This window comes from Dicentrarchus labrax, unplaced genomic scaffold, assembly GCF_905237075.1.
Source record: "Dicentrarchus labrax unplaced genomic scaffold, dlabrax2021, whole genome shotgun sequence".
Classification (NCBI taxonomy): Eukaryota; Metazoa; Chordata; class Actinopteri; family Moronidae; genus Dicentrarchus; species Dicentrarchus labrax.
The window spans coordinates 19605844-19623486 of NW_026136722.1; the positions used below are offsets into that span (position 1 = coordinate 19605844).

Sequence of the window (17643 nt, forward strand, 5' to 3'; positions counted from 1 at the left end):
ATGGGTCGCTTTCGTGTTGGCCACTAGGTGGCGCTAGTATCATAAAAAATGCGTTTATGCTAATAACTTCTGCATAGTTTGTCGCACATTCAAAAACCTTATATCCACACGTTCGGTGAATGGAGCTGAATCTCCCCATATAGGCCACGCCCACTTCCGCCTATAATTTTTCTCCGCTAGAGCGCGAAATGTCCGTAAACTACTTGTTCTCCCCATGCGCTTTGTCCGATTCGCACAAAATTCTTCACGTATCATCTGAGGACCCTCATAATAAAAAAGTGATTAACAGAATTTTGATATTTCAAAAAACCAGCACGTTATAAAATTAGCACTTCCTGTGGATTTTTCGTCAAAAAAGGAAGTGGACCATTTCTACATTTTTACACCAAACTTGGGTCCATAGTTCCCCATGTCTTCCTTAAGCATCGTGCACAATTTCAGGCCATCGACACTAGGTGGCGCTCTTTAAAATGAAGAAGTTTATATCTCTACAACGGTATGTGTGATTAAGATGAAACTTGGTACGATGCTTCCCCATGGCTCCCTGAGGCTCCCTTAAAAAGGACAAAAAAAATACGCCACTAGGTGGCACTCTTTTGGCATGATAAATCACTGTGCGGAGACCATAATAGTTATGAATATGAAATTCACAAGGCACGTGTAGAGTAGTGCCTGAAGCTCACATACCAGAAATCGTGTTTGTCGTGTGTGTAGCGCCCCCTACAGGATAAAAAAACAGCAGCCCCGGTGCCACGTTTCACCGATATGTATGAAACTCCGTAGGCACATTCAACATGCCGTGACGTACAAAAAAGCCTCTTGGACCCATACCCGAAACCCCACAGGAAGTCGGCCATTTTGATTTTCATTTTCACTTTTCGCGTTGTATTTGAACGAACTCCTCCTAGGGAATATATCGGATATGCTTCAAAATTTGTGAGTACAGTCAAGAAATGGTTCTGATTAAAAGTTGTGCTATTTGTGCATGTACGTTGAAGGGCGTGTCCGTGGCGTGCCCTCAAAGTTGGCCATAGTGAATTCCGTGCACATTTTTGGTCAGGTTGAATCAAATGTCAAACTCTTGATGGCATTTCCGGCATTTTGCAATGATTTTCAGCGTTTTTTTGCGTTGTATTTGAACAAACTCCTCCTAGAGAATTTATCAGATCTGCTTCAAAACTAGTCAGTACAGTGAAAAAATGGTGCTGATTAAAAGTTGTGCTATTTGTGACTGTATGTTAAAGGGCGTGTCTGTGGCGTTCCCTCAAAGTTGGCCAGGTTGAATCGAATGTCAAGCTGTGATGCTATTTCCGGCGTTTAAGGGCTTCTGTTTTAACTAACTCCTCCTACAGATTTTATCAGATTGACTTCAAATTCGATCACTTCAATCTACACACATTGGTTATCAAAAGTTGTGCTATTTGTGACTGTATGTTTAACCGTGTGCCTGTGACGACGTGTCGAATTCAACCGATTGGCCATCAAACAGATAGTACTCATATCTTCAGTGGACAGTCCCACCCTGAACACGTCCTCATAACGTACATGATCCAATCTCAATGAAACTTCACGTGTTTGATAACAGTCCCATCCTGAACACGTCCTATAACGTACATGATCCAATCTCAATGAAACTTCACGTGTTTGATAACAGTCCCATCCTGAACACGTCCTCATAACGTACATGATCCAATCTCAATGAAACTTCACGTGTTTGATAACAGTCCCATCCTGAACACGTCCTCATAACGTACATGATCCAATCTCAATGAAACTTCACGTGTTTGATAACAGTCCCACCCTGAACACGTCTACATGACAATATTCAGACATAGTGATAGTGCCACATACTGGTAACAGGAAGTATCACGTTTTATACTTTCATGTTCTACTCCTCGCAGGATGATCAGATCCAGCTGAAATTTACTTATAAAATCCAAAACACATTGTTGATGATATGTGTTGACTGTGGTGAGGGGGCGTGTCTGTGGGGTGGCGGGAAATTTTGATGGACCGCCACAAAACACGAATTCGCTATAACTTGAGTGTACATTGTCCAATCGGCTCCACACTTCAAATGTTTGATCACAGTCCCGCCCTGAACACGTGTACATGACAATATTCAGACATAGTGATAGCGCCACCTACTGGCAACAGGAAGTAAGCGCTGTGTGGCGATTTTGAGCAGATTAACGGCAGATTTTCATGTTGTGGTCGGCACGTGTTACAACGGCAGGCGACGCGGCCGCAGCACGCCCCGAGTTGTGTGGAGTGCGAGGTCCTGCCCAACGCTGCTTGCAGCTTTAATTTTAATTGTTTTAGCCCCTCACTCAGATTATGTAAACCTGGGTGTGTAATTTGTTTGAAACTCAATTGTCTGTAGGACAATCTGTGAGCTATGACACTTAAAAGCTGGTTGACAGATGCAAATGCTTCCTTGTCAGTTACAATCGGTTCACACAACATGCAGCAAACTTTTGGCATCAAATCTATTTTTTAAAATGCAGCAGACGGTCACATCTACACTCATACAGCCAGTTATTTATGATCAGATTTGTTGTTGTGGTTAATTGTACATGCAAAAAACACTTATACTTTCTACTTTTAATGGGTTAATAGTTTAGAAGATGCATTTTCTGTAAAATAAATGTAATTCTACTTGATTTGAACTGTTATTGATGCTCCACTGAGGCTGTGGTGGAAATTATTTCTTAAAGACTGTGCACCGTGCAAACGTAATATCAGTGAAAGAAATGAAGTCGGTTATAGTACAAAATTGTTCTTTTAATAGAAAACCATTTTGACTCAACTCAGAAGTTCACAACGTCAAGCTGGTTTTACATAAATTGTTGAAGAAAAGTCTTGTTTTCTTGACATGGCTCCTCCCATCTTGTGCAAAATGCTGCTGGTCTCATGTGAATGAAGAACAAAAAAAAAAATCTACAGTGGGTTCTGCACAACAAACCAGATCTCTGCACGCTGGATAAAGCTTTTAAAGAGCGGGGGGTCACAAAGAAATCCAACTCTTCCCATCAAACCTCAGTTCCTGCATTCAATCAATGCCAGTCTGGTCGGTTCAATCTGGAACAACAAGCTAAAAAACAACGCAGCACCTGCACATTGTGCTTTCTGAGAACATTTCAAGGCAGTGATACCAGGTCAGATGGTGATTCAGAGTCAACAAAAACCAAGACATTTTCACAGGAGAGAAGAAACAAGAGTGGAGTAATCTGCAGCGAATCCATCCCCTTTGGTCTAACAAACTATAAAATAGGTTCTGATAACGTTTGTTTCTCCCCAATACAGATTCCTGAAGTTACCGGGTACCGGTCTTAATTGCTATCATTATTGTCTGGCCTGGCTCAGGCGATGACTCTATCCTAGTAGCAGGGTCCTGTTTTGGGGCTAATAAATTACACAGTAACAGGTCGATACTAACCGATAACAAACTCTGCTATAAAACGTCCCGGGTGGAGTTCAGCTACATTATTAGAGTCTTCTGTACATGACGGCCGGCACAGCAACAGGAAAAAAAAACCAAAACCAGAGAAAGTTCTTCAGTTCATGTTGATGGCTTCACCTGTGTACAGCTCCAGGCTCCGCCTCCTCTGAATGTAGGCTGCAGCTATTCATTATAATTCATTATCATTTTGTCAATTAATCATTTAGATGATAAATTAAGGGAAGATGCAGCAGTTCCCAGAGCCCTTGTGAGAGACCAGCAGTCCCCAAATCCCCAAAAGCTTCAGTACGATTTGAAACAAAAAGCAGCAAACGCCAAAGAAACTGGAACCAGCACCTGGAGAAACAGTTCAGATGTTTGATCTGTGACAGTTCAGACCACCCAAAGGACTGTTTCAGTACAAGTGAGAAATCAGAAGATCTACACTTCTAGACTTCAGCCTCAGAGATAACTCTAAATGAGTAGCACACAAAGACAATTGTGGATTTCAAAATGTGAAGTGGGACACGGTTTAATGTCCGTTTGTCGTCCGGGAGAAAAAACAACAAGTCCGTTTAAACGAAAGAAGAAGCAACGATGCGTCTTGGCGTTGGTGTGCTGGCAGTAGAGGTCGCTGTGAGAGAGGAGCTTCCAGATGAGTGTTTCTGAAGAGTAAAAAGATGTAGCACCAGCAGCAGGAACTGCACCAGAGGACAGCGTGTGGGTCCCAGGTGAGTCCTCCTGAGTTCTCTGCATGTGTAAACAGAAACTCAGTCACCCAAAACCTGATCCAGGATCCGATCGCAGCTGTCTGAGTGGGTTTGTGTTCGACTCAAGTCTTTAGAAAATTGAAGGATAGAATAAATATTCAGAGATATTGATGATCAGATGGAGAACCAGCAGTTGTGTGAGACTGTAGAGAGACCTGGACGCCTGATCAGAGACCTGGACGCCTGATCAGAGACCTTTTTAAAGATTTGTAGACCTAATTGGAAACCAGATTACACACCTGGAGATACCTAGAAAACCAGTAGGAGTCCTGGGCACCTTATCAGACACCTGGTCAAAAAATCTGTGACACTAATGTGGATGTAAACAAACTGGGTGATAAAGAAAACCTTTGGTGGAGTGTTGCTATATGTAGATGATGAACCCATTTGAGTTTGTTAACGAAACTACGGAGCGAGCACAAAGTGAATCTGAGCGGAGGCCAAACTGAAGGTCAGAGCGATTCCTCCTCTTTGTTTGACTACAGCGAGCAGCTGTTTTAGTTCAATGACTGAACCTTTTTAAGAATTAAACTGTATTTGTGGCTGTTTTGAAAAGATTTACATCTTGAGGAGGAACCAATCTGCTTGAAGCTGAGAGCCACAGACAGGAAGTGAGAGAAGCACAGACACTGCTCGTTATCTTTTGACAAAAGGAAAACTACAATATTGCTAGCTTCCTCTTTTGGGTCCATTCAGACTGGAGTTGTGCTTTCTCCGTAGTTTTGTTGTTAATAAACGTCTTGGGTTGGACGTGACAGGAAACGGTTGCAGCAGAGTGATCGACTGAGACATTAAACCCGGTTACATATCAGGACACTTGACACAGAACAACAAGAAAATGTTGTTTTTTTTGTTCAAGTTTTTCTAAACTCCTGTCTTTAGTTATGAAATGATAAACGCCTCTGACGCGTCTCTTCTATGTAAATGTGTAAAATCTTCCTCTTGTTTCCGAAGTAATCTGCCCTGTGAAACAGAATCCCTGCAGTAAACCTGTGTCTGTTCCTTTTGATAGATTCTGGCCTGAAGCCTCATTTTATAACCACAATCCTGTTTGGGGATCTTTGTGTGTCTCTGATTGACGGTCAGTTTGAAACCGAACCGGAGCCGCAGAGTTTCTGCTTGGTCGACCGTTCTATCGCAGCTCCTCCACCCTCTGCCTCTTCCTCCGCCTCTTCCTCCTCCTGCTGCTGCTCACTCTGCTGGTTTCCTTTCTCCAGGCAGCCGTTGTTAGTCTCATCACTACAGGGTTTATACTCCACCGGATCGAGATCTGGATCTGGATCTGGATCCAGCTCCGGCTGGGACTCCACGGCCGTCTCCCAGTCCTCCTCTTCCTCTTCCTCGTCGTCTTCCTCCCTGTCTTTCTGGCGGGCCTGGTTCTGGGTGAGGCGGAGGCGGGCCATGGCCTGGTCGATGGTCATCGTGCTGACCAAGTTGAAGTCGTGCATGCTGATGAGGTGCAGCAGGAAGTTGCGAAAGAGGTTGTGTTTGACGATGTGGGCGGCGTTGCGTTCGGCGAACAGCAGGCAGGCCTCGTTCATCTGGTTGTCCGCGATGAAGCTGGAAGGAGAGACAGGATGATTTAAAATGTCATGGACAATGATTTCTTAAAATAGTGGGAGCCCTGAATTTGTCCGATACGTTTTTTCCACAAGAAAGAGTTTCCTCATTAAAACCCTTAAAAAGTCGTCTACTATCCATGAATACAAACAAGAAGAAAAGCTGATGTATCTCGCTTTGAATGACAAGCGAACACGCCAGGAAACAACAAATATGACGATGAGATCGTTTCACTTGAAATATTCAAGATTTGATTCACACAAGTGACTGAGTGAATGAAAACACCAGATTATGTTGAAAAATCTATCTTTTTTCAATTCAAGCACTGTTCAAATGAACAATTAACAAAGAATTGTCAGAGATGCGTCACTTAATGTGTCGGGTCCATTTATTACTCCAATTACTGCACTTGTGCATCATTAGCTTGTGAAATAAAGCAGATTATAGCTGTTAACTGTGTGTCAGATATATTAAATTATCACAGATATTCTGTTCCTTGCCTTAACTTTAGGTTATTATTAATTATTCTGCAGTGTTTCTGACAATAACTCATCTTTGAGTTATTTAATTCCCGCCAGGGTAAACCAAATAAGATCTGATAAGTGGATTTGATAACACATTTGTATACAATAAGACCGCACTGAACCCTAACCCTACTTATACGCACCCGTGCTTCATGACGTGGAGGTTCCACAGCTTCATGATCTCCTTCTCCCCCTCGTTGACGTCAGTAAAGTCCTCGATTTGCTGCAGTGAGAGCAGAGCATTAGTATTAGCTAGCAAGGCAACATTAACTGCTTCTACTGCCCCAAACCTCATCAACCGGATCAACAGTCAAACAAAGAGCTGTTTTAACAACTGGAGCTACCTAACACTGACAAGTAAACTTCAGCGGCCCTTCACTCGTTCACCGGCTGTAAACTAACCTTGGCAGTCTTCTCTTTCAGCCAGTACGGGTCCCGCTCGTCTTCGCTGTCAACTTCCATCTCTTGAGGTCGCAGCGGCACACAGCTGTCGCTGTGGAAGTAGAGGCGGTTGTGTCCGCTGATGTGCGGCCTCTGCTGCTCCCGATCGCTGTCCTCTGGCTCCAGAAACTCAGACAGACTTGCCTTTGTCCTCTTAGGTCTGGAAAATATTAAGATTTCCAATGTGAACACAGCTCCCTCGAGAGTTATTGCCACCCTCTGACGGGTAAAGTGAGGATGTAGAAAAGCTCCAGAATCAGAGTGAAGAGATCATCAGCGGTACCTGCAGGTGAGAATGTGGGTGACGGCGGTCCTCTTCACCGGGCCGTTCCTGCTGAAGGCGAAGCCCGGCTGGTTGTGGATGTCCTGCGGGTTTCCTGCATATGAACCATCGTAACTCTCGTTGATGGAGACCTCGACTTTCGCTCCTTTAGGGTGGGGCTGCCAAACATCAGGAGAGGTTCGCAAGATCAGAACTGACAGCGACAACAACCTTTTTATTGCTTCATTTTTACTTTTTTTTAAAATCAGGATCTTTATGTCTGTCTCCCTCTCCCCCTCTCTCTCTCTCTCTCTCTCTCTCTCTTTCTCTTTCTCACCACATAGTTGAAGATGAAGCGGGAGTGAGACAGTTTGAGGTGTTTGAGCAGACTGTAGAGCTTCCTGCAGTTGAGGGTGCACCAGGGGCAGTGGAGGTCGTCTCTGGCCTCCGTCTGCTGCCGTGTGTTGTTGTTGTACTGGAACTGGACGGGAAGAACCAGAACAAAGGCTGAGATTGAAGCTCAGTGGTAATAACTCACATTGATATCAGACTGATAGAACAGGTTTGCTGTGCAGGCTGTCTGAGGAGAGACCGACCTGGTAGAAGATGCGCAGTTTCTGTCGGGGTTCAGCTGAGATTTGTTCTCTTCTCGTCTGCACGTCTGCATTTATGGATTCTTTAACAGCTGCAGCACAGAGGAGAAACACAACCATCACTCACTTTAAATAAAAGAAAAGCAGTTTCACCACCGACTGAATAATCTGAACACAATTTCAGCATCTGTTGCTGTTTCTCTGCTCACCCAGAGTGTGTGTGGCTCTCAGGGTGCTGGGTCTGGTGTCCTGGTTGGTCTCAGAGTTGCGGGTGGCCAGAGGTTTGGCCACAGGTGCAGTGGAGCAGTCAGAGGAGTCGCTGGTCCAACGCAGGGTGAACTGCAGGGTGGGACCCTGAGAGAAACTCTCAAACGGAGGCAAACGCTACAAAAAGAGAGCAGAGCGAGTTTAAAGCTCACTTATTATCAACCTGACAGACTTTTTACGGGTTTACATCCATCTACTGTCTCTGAGTGACACAACAAGTGAATAATACATTCCTGTTTAAATGTGTTTCATTCGATGATGCAGCCAGCTGAATGTTGGAAAAACCACCGAAGACGATTTTGGTGAGTTTAATTTAGTTTGAGTCCATTTTCAAGTGTTTTATGATTATCTGCTTGGTGGAATTACTGGTTTTGTGAATGGAGTCTGGTCAGCTGTTTTGTGAAGTTTGTATATCAATAACCTTTGACAAAGGAACCCCGGTGAATTTCACCGACTTGCTCTGCGTTTGAGGTCAGATCAGAATATTTTTATTTCTTTATAGAGTTAAAAAAATATTTAGTTTAAAAAGGAAAACTCTTCATCAGACAGATTTTATTGTTTTGGGTGACCTCAGCCTGATGATGACTCACAGAATTCAATAAATAAGACGTGTAAGAAACGAGGATTTAACTGCATGGTTTGGTGAAAACATCTCGCTTTTGAATTAATACGTTTCCCTCTCTCGCTCTCGCTCTCACCTTTCCATCCAGGATGGTCTCCCAGGTTGCCCTCTTCTTATTGACGGGACACTCCTCCATCTCTTGCATGGACACCTCATACTCGCCGTCTAACAGCTGCAGTCGTCTGCACACAAACATTTTCTCACTTGTTGATTCTGCAGCACTGAGTGTAACAGCAGTTTCTTCCTGTGTGTCAGCCTGTGACAGTTTGTGTGAGCCTCACCTGTTTTTATCAAAGACAGTCATCTGAGCCACAAATGTGGTTTCTCCCTCCTCTCTGAGAGAGGAGCTCCTCCTCTTCCTGTTTACCACTTCCTCTGCAAAATCTGAAACAGACGTAAATTACATTTAACCTTCTTTTCTAACACACAACACCGACAGAGAGGCTTCAGACTGATCGGTGCATCACAAAGAGCCAAACACACACAAATAAAGAATTTGGTTCATCACAACTTGGGTCTTATTTTTGCTGTTTTCACAGTTAATTACTGAGCTTAAAATATTGATGATATCAAGGAAAGTTGTAGCGGATTCTTGTGACATTGACGTGATGTAATCAGCCGGATAATGTCTGAACAATGTCGTCTCTGTTTGTGTTATTGGACAGTAGAAAACACAGTGTGCTCATGATCGTAGCATCATGTGTTACAGCATAATGTTTCCTACCCTTCACAAACAATCTTTGGTGAGTACAGACACTGAGCTGCAGAGGGCCGTTAACGGGACAAGAGTTTCATTTCCACCATTACTGAATTAAAAGTAAGTGGCAGTTAATTAGAGATGTCATGAGAACTGATACTTCGGTACCAAATCGATGCCAAGAACATTTTAAAAACGTACTAGTTTCTCTACAGGACCGTAAGTACCGTGGTTACCAGGGTAACAATTCTTCCCGACCAGGCGGAGCTTCTCTGGTTTATTTGACCAGCACGGACCAGTTGAAGCAACAGTGAACAGCAGAGTTCAATGGTTTAAAATAAAAAGGACTGTATGTTAAAGTACGTGGGATTTATTGTTTTGTTTTTGGTTTTTTTCCCGTTGTATCAAATTTCTATCGAGAGTCACAGAATTTCACTGATACTGTTATCGACTACTAAATCTCCGGTATCATTACATCCCTACAGTTAATCACAAATTTCCATCAAATGGCTTTAAAATCTGCACAGCTGCAACGCCCGCTGTCCTTAAACACCTGATTTACATGGAGGGAAAATCCCTTTAAGAGGCACAAAACAGGAGTAATGTCAGGATGGACCCAGATGAAATAGAGGTTGTGTTCAGAATACAACAGCCGCTCACCTCTGTTGTGGTGATTCTCTCCGTTAGCCAGGCCGTTGATCTGCGTTCGGGGGTAACCGGGCCTCGATACTCTGAAGAGTAGCGAGTAAGACTTGACCATGTGAGAGTTGCTGGGTTCAAACTCGCTGCTGGGAACCAGCAGAGTGGGGAAGGAGCCCGGCTTGGCCTGGACTCCAGCGCTCGCTTCTGGGTTCAGAGGAACCTGCTTCTTCCCCGTAGGGACCTGCTTCACCGGACAGCTCACATCCTGGACCAGAGGACAGAAATATCAGATGTGTTTCAGTGCAGGAAAAAGCAGGAGATGCTCGTCCTCTAAAAGACACACAGACAGACAGACACAGACACACACACACCTTCCTCTTCTTGTGACAGACTTTGACCAGCAGCACCTCCAGAGATACAGAGTTCTGCTCATTCTCACTGTCCTGAGACAGCTTCCCTGAGAACAGCACAACACAAACCAGGTCAAAACACTTCCTGTATCAGTGGAAGGAATATATATAGATGTATATATTTTAAAAAAGCCAAAAGGATGGCGGCTGAGAACTTACCAGCTTTATGAAAGAAACCAGTAAAGGTGAGCTGCAGGTTAGAGGCCAAACTGTGGGGAAAAACAACAACAACTTTAATCAACTTTACCTTTTAAAAACAGGTCAAATGTCCACTGGAGGTTCACATGGACAGCAGGTCTTAGAGCAGCAGTTATATTATTCAAAGAACTAAATTATATTCCAAAGTCTGGATTAGTAAGATTAGAAACTTTTGTCTTTATTGGAGCTACATTATTTTATGTGTTTTCCTTTAAATCACCATAATCTGACTGTTTCTGCAGGTTGGATTTAAAGCCTCATTCAGACCAGAAGATTCACAACGAGACGAGTTGAAACTTGAAAATGTTTGCAAGTTTCAACCCCGCCAGTTCGCACCAATGCAGGTAGTTGTGACGGAGTATCGCCTCCATCTCTGGACTTCCGCTGTAAACGGATTTTCAGACTTTTTCTGTAGTTGGACATAATTTCTAGTGCTTCAAAATATGAATGAGCCACGTCGGCTTTGTTTTGTAGTTGTTACAGATATGATCAACACTAAGTTTCCCTAAAAACACTTCTGCCATCTGACTGCTGGTGAGAATATATCACTATTATTATTTATACATACGTGATGGATGAAAATACATGAATATAACGTCCCTGTAAACAACAACAACATCACAGACAAACATGAAACATTAAATCTCTTTATGAGGACCGGATATTTTACCTGTGAGTCTCCTGTTCGCCTCTCATCTTTTCCACTTTGAACAACAGATTGTCAACCTTGGAGCTCTTCCTGTACATGCAGACAAACAGCGGGGGTTAACAACAATACCACCCAACAACAGATCCCTGTACAGGGGAAGAATTTCTATCAGTCCACTGACTAACATCCTCTGCACTTTTAATGGTCACTCTCCTGCCAGACAAGTCAACTGTATTATAATCCTTGTCTTGTTAAACTAAAGCAGATACTTCACATAAGATGAGATGCTTTAAATACTGTACAGACCAAATCGTGCAGCTTGAAACTGATTGTGTTTGAATAAGTTGCAAAAACACACAAATCTTTAAACAATAGAAGTAGTAATGGTTAAAGGCTGATGCCAAAACCACAACAAAGAAAAGCCGTGTATAATTATATTCTACAGGAAATTAGTCCAACAGTTTCCAACGACAACTTCCCAGATGGTTCTGTGTATCAGCTCTCCTGCTCACACAGGATCTGGTTCTCCAGATAAACAGTAAAATGTGTTTGTGAACAGATTTGAGGAGAGAAATAGTCAACAACAGAATCTGGATCCATATCTGATCAGCACTGTTTGACAGTTTGATCTGAGTTTGGTTGAGCTGGACGGACTCACTGAGAATGAGCTGTCAATCACAAGGTAGCCCCGCCCTAAAGCATACCCTGCTTTATGGTCTGTTTTACTCTAAATGGGACCATCAGTTACTAAATGAACATCATGCTGTATGGAAGAAGACTGAAACTAGAGACTGAGACCAGAAACTCAACAGGAAACTGTTTACTGAGGGAATAAATCAACTGAGAAGTCGGATTATTTCTCCATAAGACTGAATGGTATCAGTTTATATTGCAACCAGTGGAGCTGCCCCCTGCTGGCAGTTACAGAGAATGCAGGTTTAAGACACTTCACAGACCCAGAAGCTCTGTCCGTTATATAAACTGTCGATGTGCCATTCTGTGCGCGGACCTGAAGGTAGAAAGCCCACCTGGCTCAGATCAGCAGTGTGTCCGTGGGGGTTTTGGATTCACACACACACAGTTTGAGTTTGGTGACTTCACATAATTCGCAGTTCTGTCCAACTTCAACCTGAGCAGACGTCTAATGAGCCAACATAACTGGAAACACCTGCGAGCCTGTGCAGAAACCACCCTCACATCTTAAGCCCCTGAATCAACTAGAGTCCAATATCCGGCCAACGCACTGCATCGACCAAACACATGAAAGCTCTCAGTTCTGGTGCATTACTGCCATTATTCTACTGTTACTGACTGCTGGTGGACATGCTGTCGGCTGGGCAGCTTTTACATATGTAAAACATCAACAAGACAGGGAGGATAGGCTATGGACCCATTTAAAAAAAGCACTTTTGAAAAGACAACACAAGAAAGAAACTACTCTACTTGATCGCACTGAGCCTGAAAGATTACATTCATTAGAAAACATCAACAGCATTTAATCTAACTCATGAAATCTACTGTCTTTCTGTTTGTTTAGTTTATTCCAGGCTCTGTGAGCAGTCAATAACTGTGTGTGGAGTTTATTCATCTCAAATCACAAGCAGCGTTTCATGTGACTGAAGCATGCAACAGTGCAGCGGAAAGTGAAACTGAGCCGAGCTGCAGCGAACGCGTCACCGGGTTCACTGCCTCCGCTTCAAATCAGGAATAACATGATCTAACGGCTGCCACTTTAAGCCCTGAGCGAAGAACAGAAATTAGTGTTCATCAAAGAGGAAGAGTCCCAGTGTGATGAGAGCATGCCCATATAAGGACTCTACTAAACCTTATTGATTTTGATCGTAACAGAGATAAGCTGACAGTGTTTCACATATAAACTGATCAAATGACTAATGTTCCACAATAACTACGTTTTCTCTTTTATAAAAGTTTTGATTGATTTTAAAACTTCAAAATTAAAGAAAAATACTAAATAAGAGAATTAAGTTTCATGAGCTTTAAATTATTACATGAGCACTTGTTGCGCTGTAATACAGAATGTGTCCATTACTCAGTTAAATGTCATTTCTCTTTTCTTTTGCACATAAATGTAAACAAAAACAAACAAACAAACAAACACCTGCCATCTTGTGCTCCTGTTCACGTCGGAGGTTAACCACAGGTAAACCACCGTCATCAGGTGCTTCATTAGAAGTCTTTCGATGTCGCTGTCATTGTGACGTTTGAGTTTTGGTTCCATTTCAATCTTTTACTTTTCTGACAATAAAAACATTTCTACAAATGTCACTACCAGCGGTTCAGAAAGCTTTTGACTTTTTAAAAGACCATTATGAAGGAAATGTAAAACCTATTTCACGTCCAAACTGGTAATAAAAACATTTAATAATAAGTACAGAGGTGGTTTGCAGCTTTTGGTTACAAATGAAAAACTAATTATCACCTCCAAACACTCAACTTGCACCTACTTAGTGTAAATTTAATAATAATTAATAAAAATCATATTTATTCACCCTGAACTCAGAACCTGCTGAGCTTTAACAACCACGTGACAGCAGCAGACACTCTCTGTATTCAAACCCCCCCCCCATGTGTATTTTGCGCAGCGTCTGTATGCAAAGCAGCTCAACTGAAAAACGTCTCTCCTGTGATAGGAGGTTGGTTTTTTTTTCCTAACTGATCCAACCAGCCCACCGACGGTTTACTTTCAGTCCAGATAACACATGACCTGCTTTTCTATTTAACAGCAGGTTTCAATGCACAGAGAGGAGCGAAGACATAAAGAAAGACACCAAACACAAACTGATCGGAGAGCTTTTATCACAACAATCTGAAGGAATAGGTTTTATTTTTTACCTTTTGATGTTGTTCCTGGAGTTTCTGTGGGACATATAGGTGAGAGTCCTGTGCAGGAATATGGGCTGAAATGCAACAGGAAGAGATAAAACCTTGTGTTACAGATCTATTTCAACATGCTAAGAAATGTTTCCTCTCATCTCAAAAAGGTCAAGTTAATCATGTGACTGGGCTTCAGAGAGACACTCACAGCGATCAGGTTCCTGGTGCGGAGGAACCTGTAGATCTGTGTTGGTTCTGTAAATAAATAGAGTTACATCATCAGCACATTACTTTGTGTGTTATTCATCATTCAAATACAACGTTTGAAAGCTTCAACAAGAGTCAGGACATTTAAAAAGCACAATAAGATCAGTAAACTCAAATTCATTTAATTAATGAAGAACTTTAGCAAAAGTTATTTAACAAATAAAACTACCAAACATTTAAAGCTTAAAGGGGATCTGACATTTTGTAAACTCTATAATTGACTAAAATTGAATTAATAAATGATCTGAACATAATCCTTTTTACAGCAGATTGATTTAAAGAACATTTCATTTGCAGCTTAAAGTGGATTTGAACTTTACTCTTTCTAATTTTGACATTGTAAACTATTTAATTGACTAAAATGTAATTAAGCATTATTTGGGAGACTGTTAAAAATGAATTATTTGACTGTTTCCAATAAACTTTGATCTTCCAAGTTCACCTTAAATTAAAGACTCACACAACAACAAGTTATATAAGACCGATATAAAGTCTGACAGCACTTTAACAGCTGTAATTCACAGTAAAAGGACCCTGACTGTGGGTAGACTGAGAGAGTACAGTGTCTGTAGAGGACATTGTACAGCTGTACAGCTTCCTGTGACCTTTCATTTAAACTCCATCACTCAGATCTATTAATAAGCAACCTGACGACAGCAGGAACTCACTCTCGAAGGCCTGCAGGAACAACTCGTGGTCGGCCTGAATGAGCTGCAGGTTGGGCTTCTTGGCGGCTGCAGCCATCGCGGTGGAAGAGGAGGAGGAGGAGGAGGAGGAGGAAGAGGACTGGTGTAACCCGTTGGCTTTTCCCCCAGAACCAAAACCCACCGGATGGCTTCCACCTGAGGAGCTCTGCTTCTGTGGAGCCATTGTGCCCCCCCCCCGCCCCCCCCAACCCAAAACACACACAGCAACACAAACAGGCCGAAACAATCAGTCCCACTAGCAGATGTGAAGTCGTGTAAAAAAAAGAAAAAAAGAGAAAAGGAAGAAAGTGAGCTCGTCTTCCTTTGTGAAAACAAAAGAGCCGCGTCTGCAGAAAACCAGCCGGTTCCCACAAACAGCGGAGAATAAAAACTCTTTTATATTTCAGCAACCAGTGGAGACACACGCTGCTGTTCTCCTGAAGGAACCGGGGGAACCGGGAGGAACCGGGGGAACCGTCCCGGAGGTCGCTGAACGGGGCTGAAATGCGCGAAACAAGATTTCAGACTCCGGCAAGCTGACGCGGCTCGCTAGCTAACTGGCTAACTTCCTTAGCCAGTTAGCAGTGTCCCCCGGGCTAACTGGCTAGCATTGTCCGGCACTCTCAGCTTCACTAATGAGCCGCTCGGAAGCTGCTGCCCAACGACAGTCGGTTGTACGCACAAAGGGCACACGCTTTCAGAGGGTTCGATGCCATAACTTCACCAAAATCCGCATTATTTGTCGCCTCGAACGGAGCGCCAGTCGGCAAGTTGGGTTAGCGTCACTGGGAAACAGCGCGACGTAACACAGGCGTCATCCGGTCGGGATCTTCTGAATAAAGTTTAATTCAAATATAAAACAGTTAAAAAAACATGTTAAACTTAGTTTTTTAGTAAAACAAAAGCCGATATATAAAATATAAATACATCTCTATGGAAACACTGACTCCATTAAACACATATTATATCAAAGCGGTCTCTTAATCGAGTGTGTGCTTTTATTGTGAAGGCAGATTCCGTACGAGTTCCGTCTGCCTCGTGTCTATGTGCGACCCTTGACGGCTGTAGGTCGACGCTTCCTCTGTGACTTGTGTTGAAAGATCCCGCCTTCCGACCGCTCCAACCAATCAGCGCGCTTGTTTGTGAAGGGCTGCGCTGTGATTGGTGCTCGCGTTGTCCGAACTGGAGTAGGCGGGGCCGACAGCAGACACATTTGCCGCCTTGCTGAGACCGTGTCTGCATTATAATGTTTACTGTAAATAAGTTGTGTATAATATACTTTCACTCAGATTTTATCTTTTATCCTTGAAGGCAGATCATCACACTGCAATAATTTCATTCAATAATCATTAAAAATATAATAATTTTGAGACATCCACAAGTTAAAATGAAGTGTTTATAGCCACTAACTGATATTAATTGTTTATTCCCATGTATATATAAATATTACTATATAATATTACTAAATAACACCTTATTTAGTAATATAAAACAATATGGAGCTCTGACACTCACTGATTTGTCACCATTTAATCACCACAGAAATAGAAATGTTTGATTTTTATGAAGATTATTTCTCAAATACAAATCCATAAAAACAACCTTCAAACTATTAAAAATATAACGACTACTCGTGTGGTTAGAAGAGACGGTATGATCTCAGTAATCTCTCCTGATGTGGTCCCAGATTAGCTCAGTACTGCCAGCACACGACTAAACCACTGACCCGACATAATGGAGACTAAAATAGCTCATGAGCACACACACAGCACTTGAACCTACCACACACTGGTGAAATATGTCCACTGTGTTACTCAGCTGCAACAATAACTGACAGACAGACAGAGTCCAAAGCAAAGGAAATCACTGGCAGCATGTCTCCGCTCAGATCCTTTTTCACAGCAGCCCTTTTGACATGAAATAATAGGGTAAACATACTAATAGTGTAGCAGAGTTGGTCTTTTGTACAGACTTTAACAGCAATGTTACTCTGTAAAACAGCATATCTTAATAAATTGAGTGATATAACTTTATCCTCCATAAAAATGTGGAATTATTTAAATCTAACTCAAAAATTAACTGTTAGTAAATTAAATTAGTGCCATATTTTAAATATTACTGATATAATTCCAGTTTGTTTCATCGACTTATTTTCTTTCAGTTGACTTTATATCAAAAATGTAAGCGCGACTGGGACATAAAGTTTAGGATTTTATCCTTAAAAAAATAATATTATTTCAATTTATAAATCATCATAGATCCAAATAATTCTTAATAATCCCCCAAAAGTGCAAACATTTGATGTTAGTCGAGTAATTTCAACTTTTTGTTCAGGTACATTTATATAAGTTTAGATAAATGCTCTGTGATATTAGTTTTAAGTTAAATTTACTGAATGGAATTGGTAAAAGTAATTAATTTAAAAGTTACTTAAAATACTTTTACTCAAATCAAATATGTTTCATACTAAAATAGTTTGAGTTAATGAACTTAAATTGTTTCCTCACACAGTTATTTACTGTAATTCTTTACTCCTTTAATCACAGTAAGATTGTTGCTGTATTTTTACATAATCTTTTCCATCTAACAAGAATATTTTCCCTCTTGCTTTACACAGATTTTTGGCTGCAACAGCACATTAAATAAATATAAAACTGACTTATTTACCAGTAAAATACTAAAAACTAGGGCAGAATGTTCTTTCCTTTGTGGGTTTTCTGTTGACGGGGAACAAAGAGGTTAAAATTAAAACACAAACAAATGGGACAAAGAACAGCC

The 17643-nt window shown here is 41.9% G+C and overlaps 1 protein-coding gene across 1 annotated transcript; it reads right to left on the reverse strand.

Annotated features, from left to right (window-relative positions):
• Positions 1-2763: 2763 nt before the first annotated feature.
• Positions 2764-15670, reverse strand: LOC127356621 (polycomb protein suz12-B). The gene is made up of 16 exons (XM_051388538.1): positions 14848-15670; positions 14121-14167; positions 13931-13995; positions 11099-11167; positions 10390-10439; positions 10192-10277; positions 9839-10085; positions 8763-8865; positions 8558-8663; positions 7802-7976; positions 7596-7684; positions 7337-7480; positions 7021-7178; positions 6699-6897; positions 6440-6519; positions 2764-5772 (listed from the first exon to the last, which is right to left on the reverse strand). The coding sequence occupies exons 1-16, from the start codon at positions 15047-15049 to the stop codon at positions 5295-5297; spliced, it is 2298 nt and encodes a 765-aa protein (XP_051244498.1). The 5' UTR covers positions 15050-15670; the 3' UTR covers positions 2764-5294.
• Positions 15671-17643: the final 1973 nt, after the last annotated feature.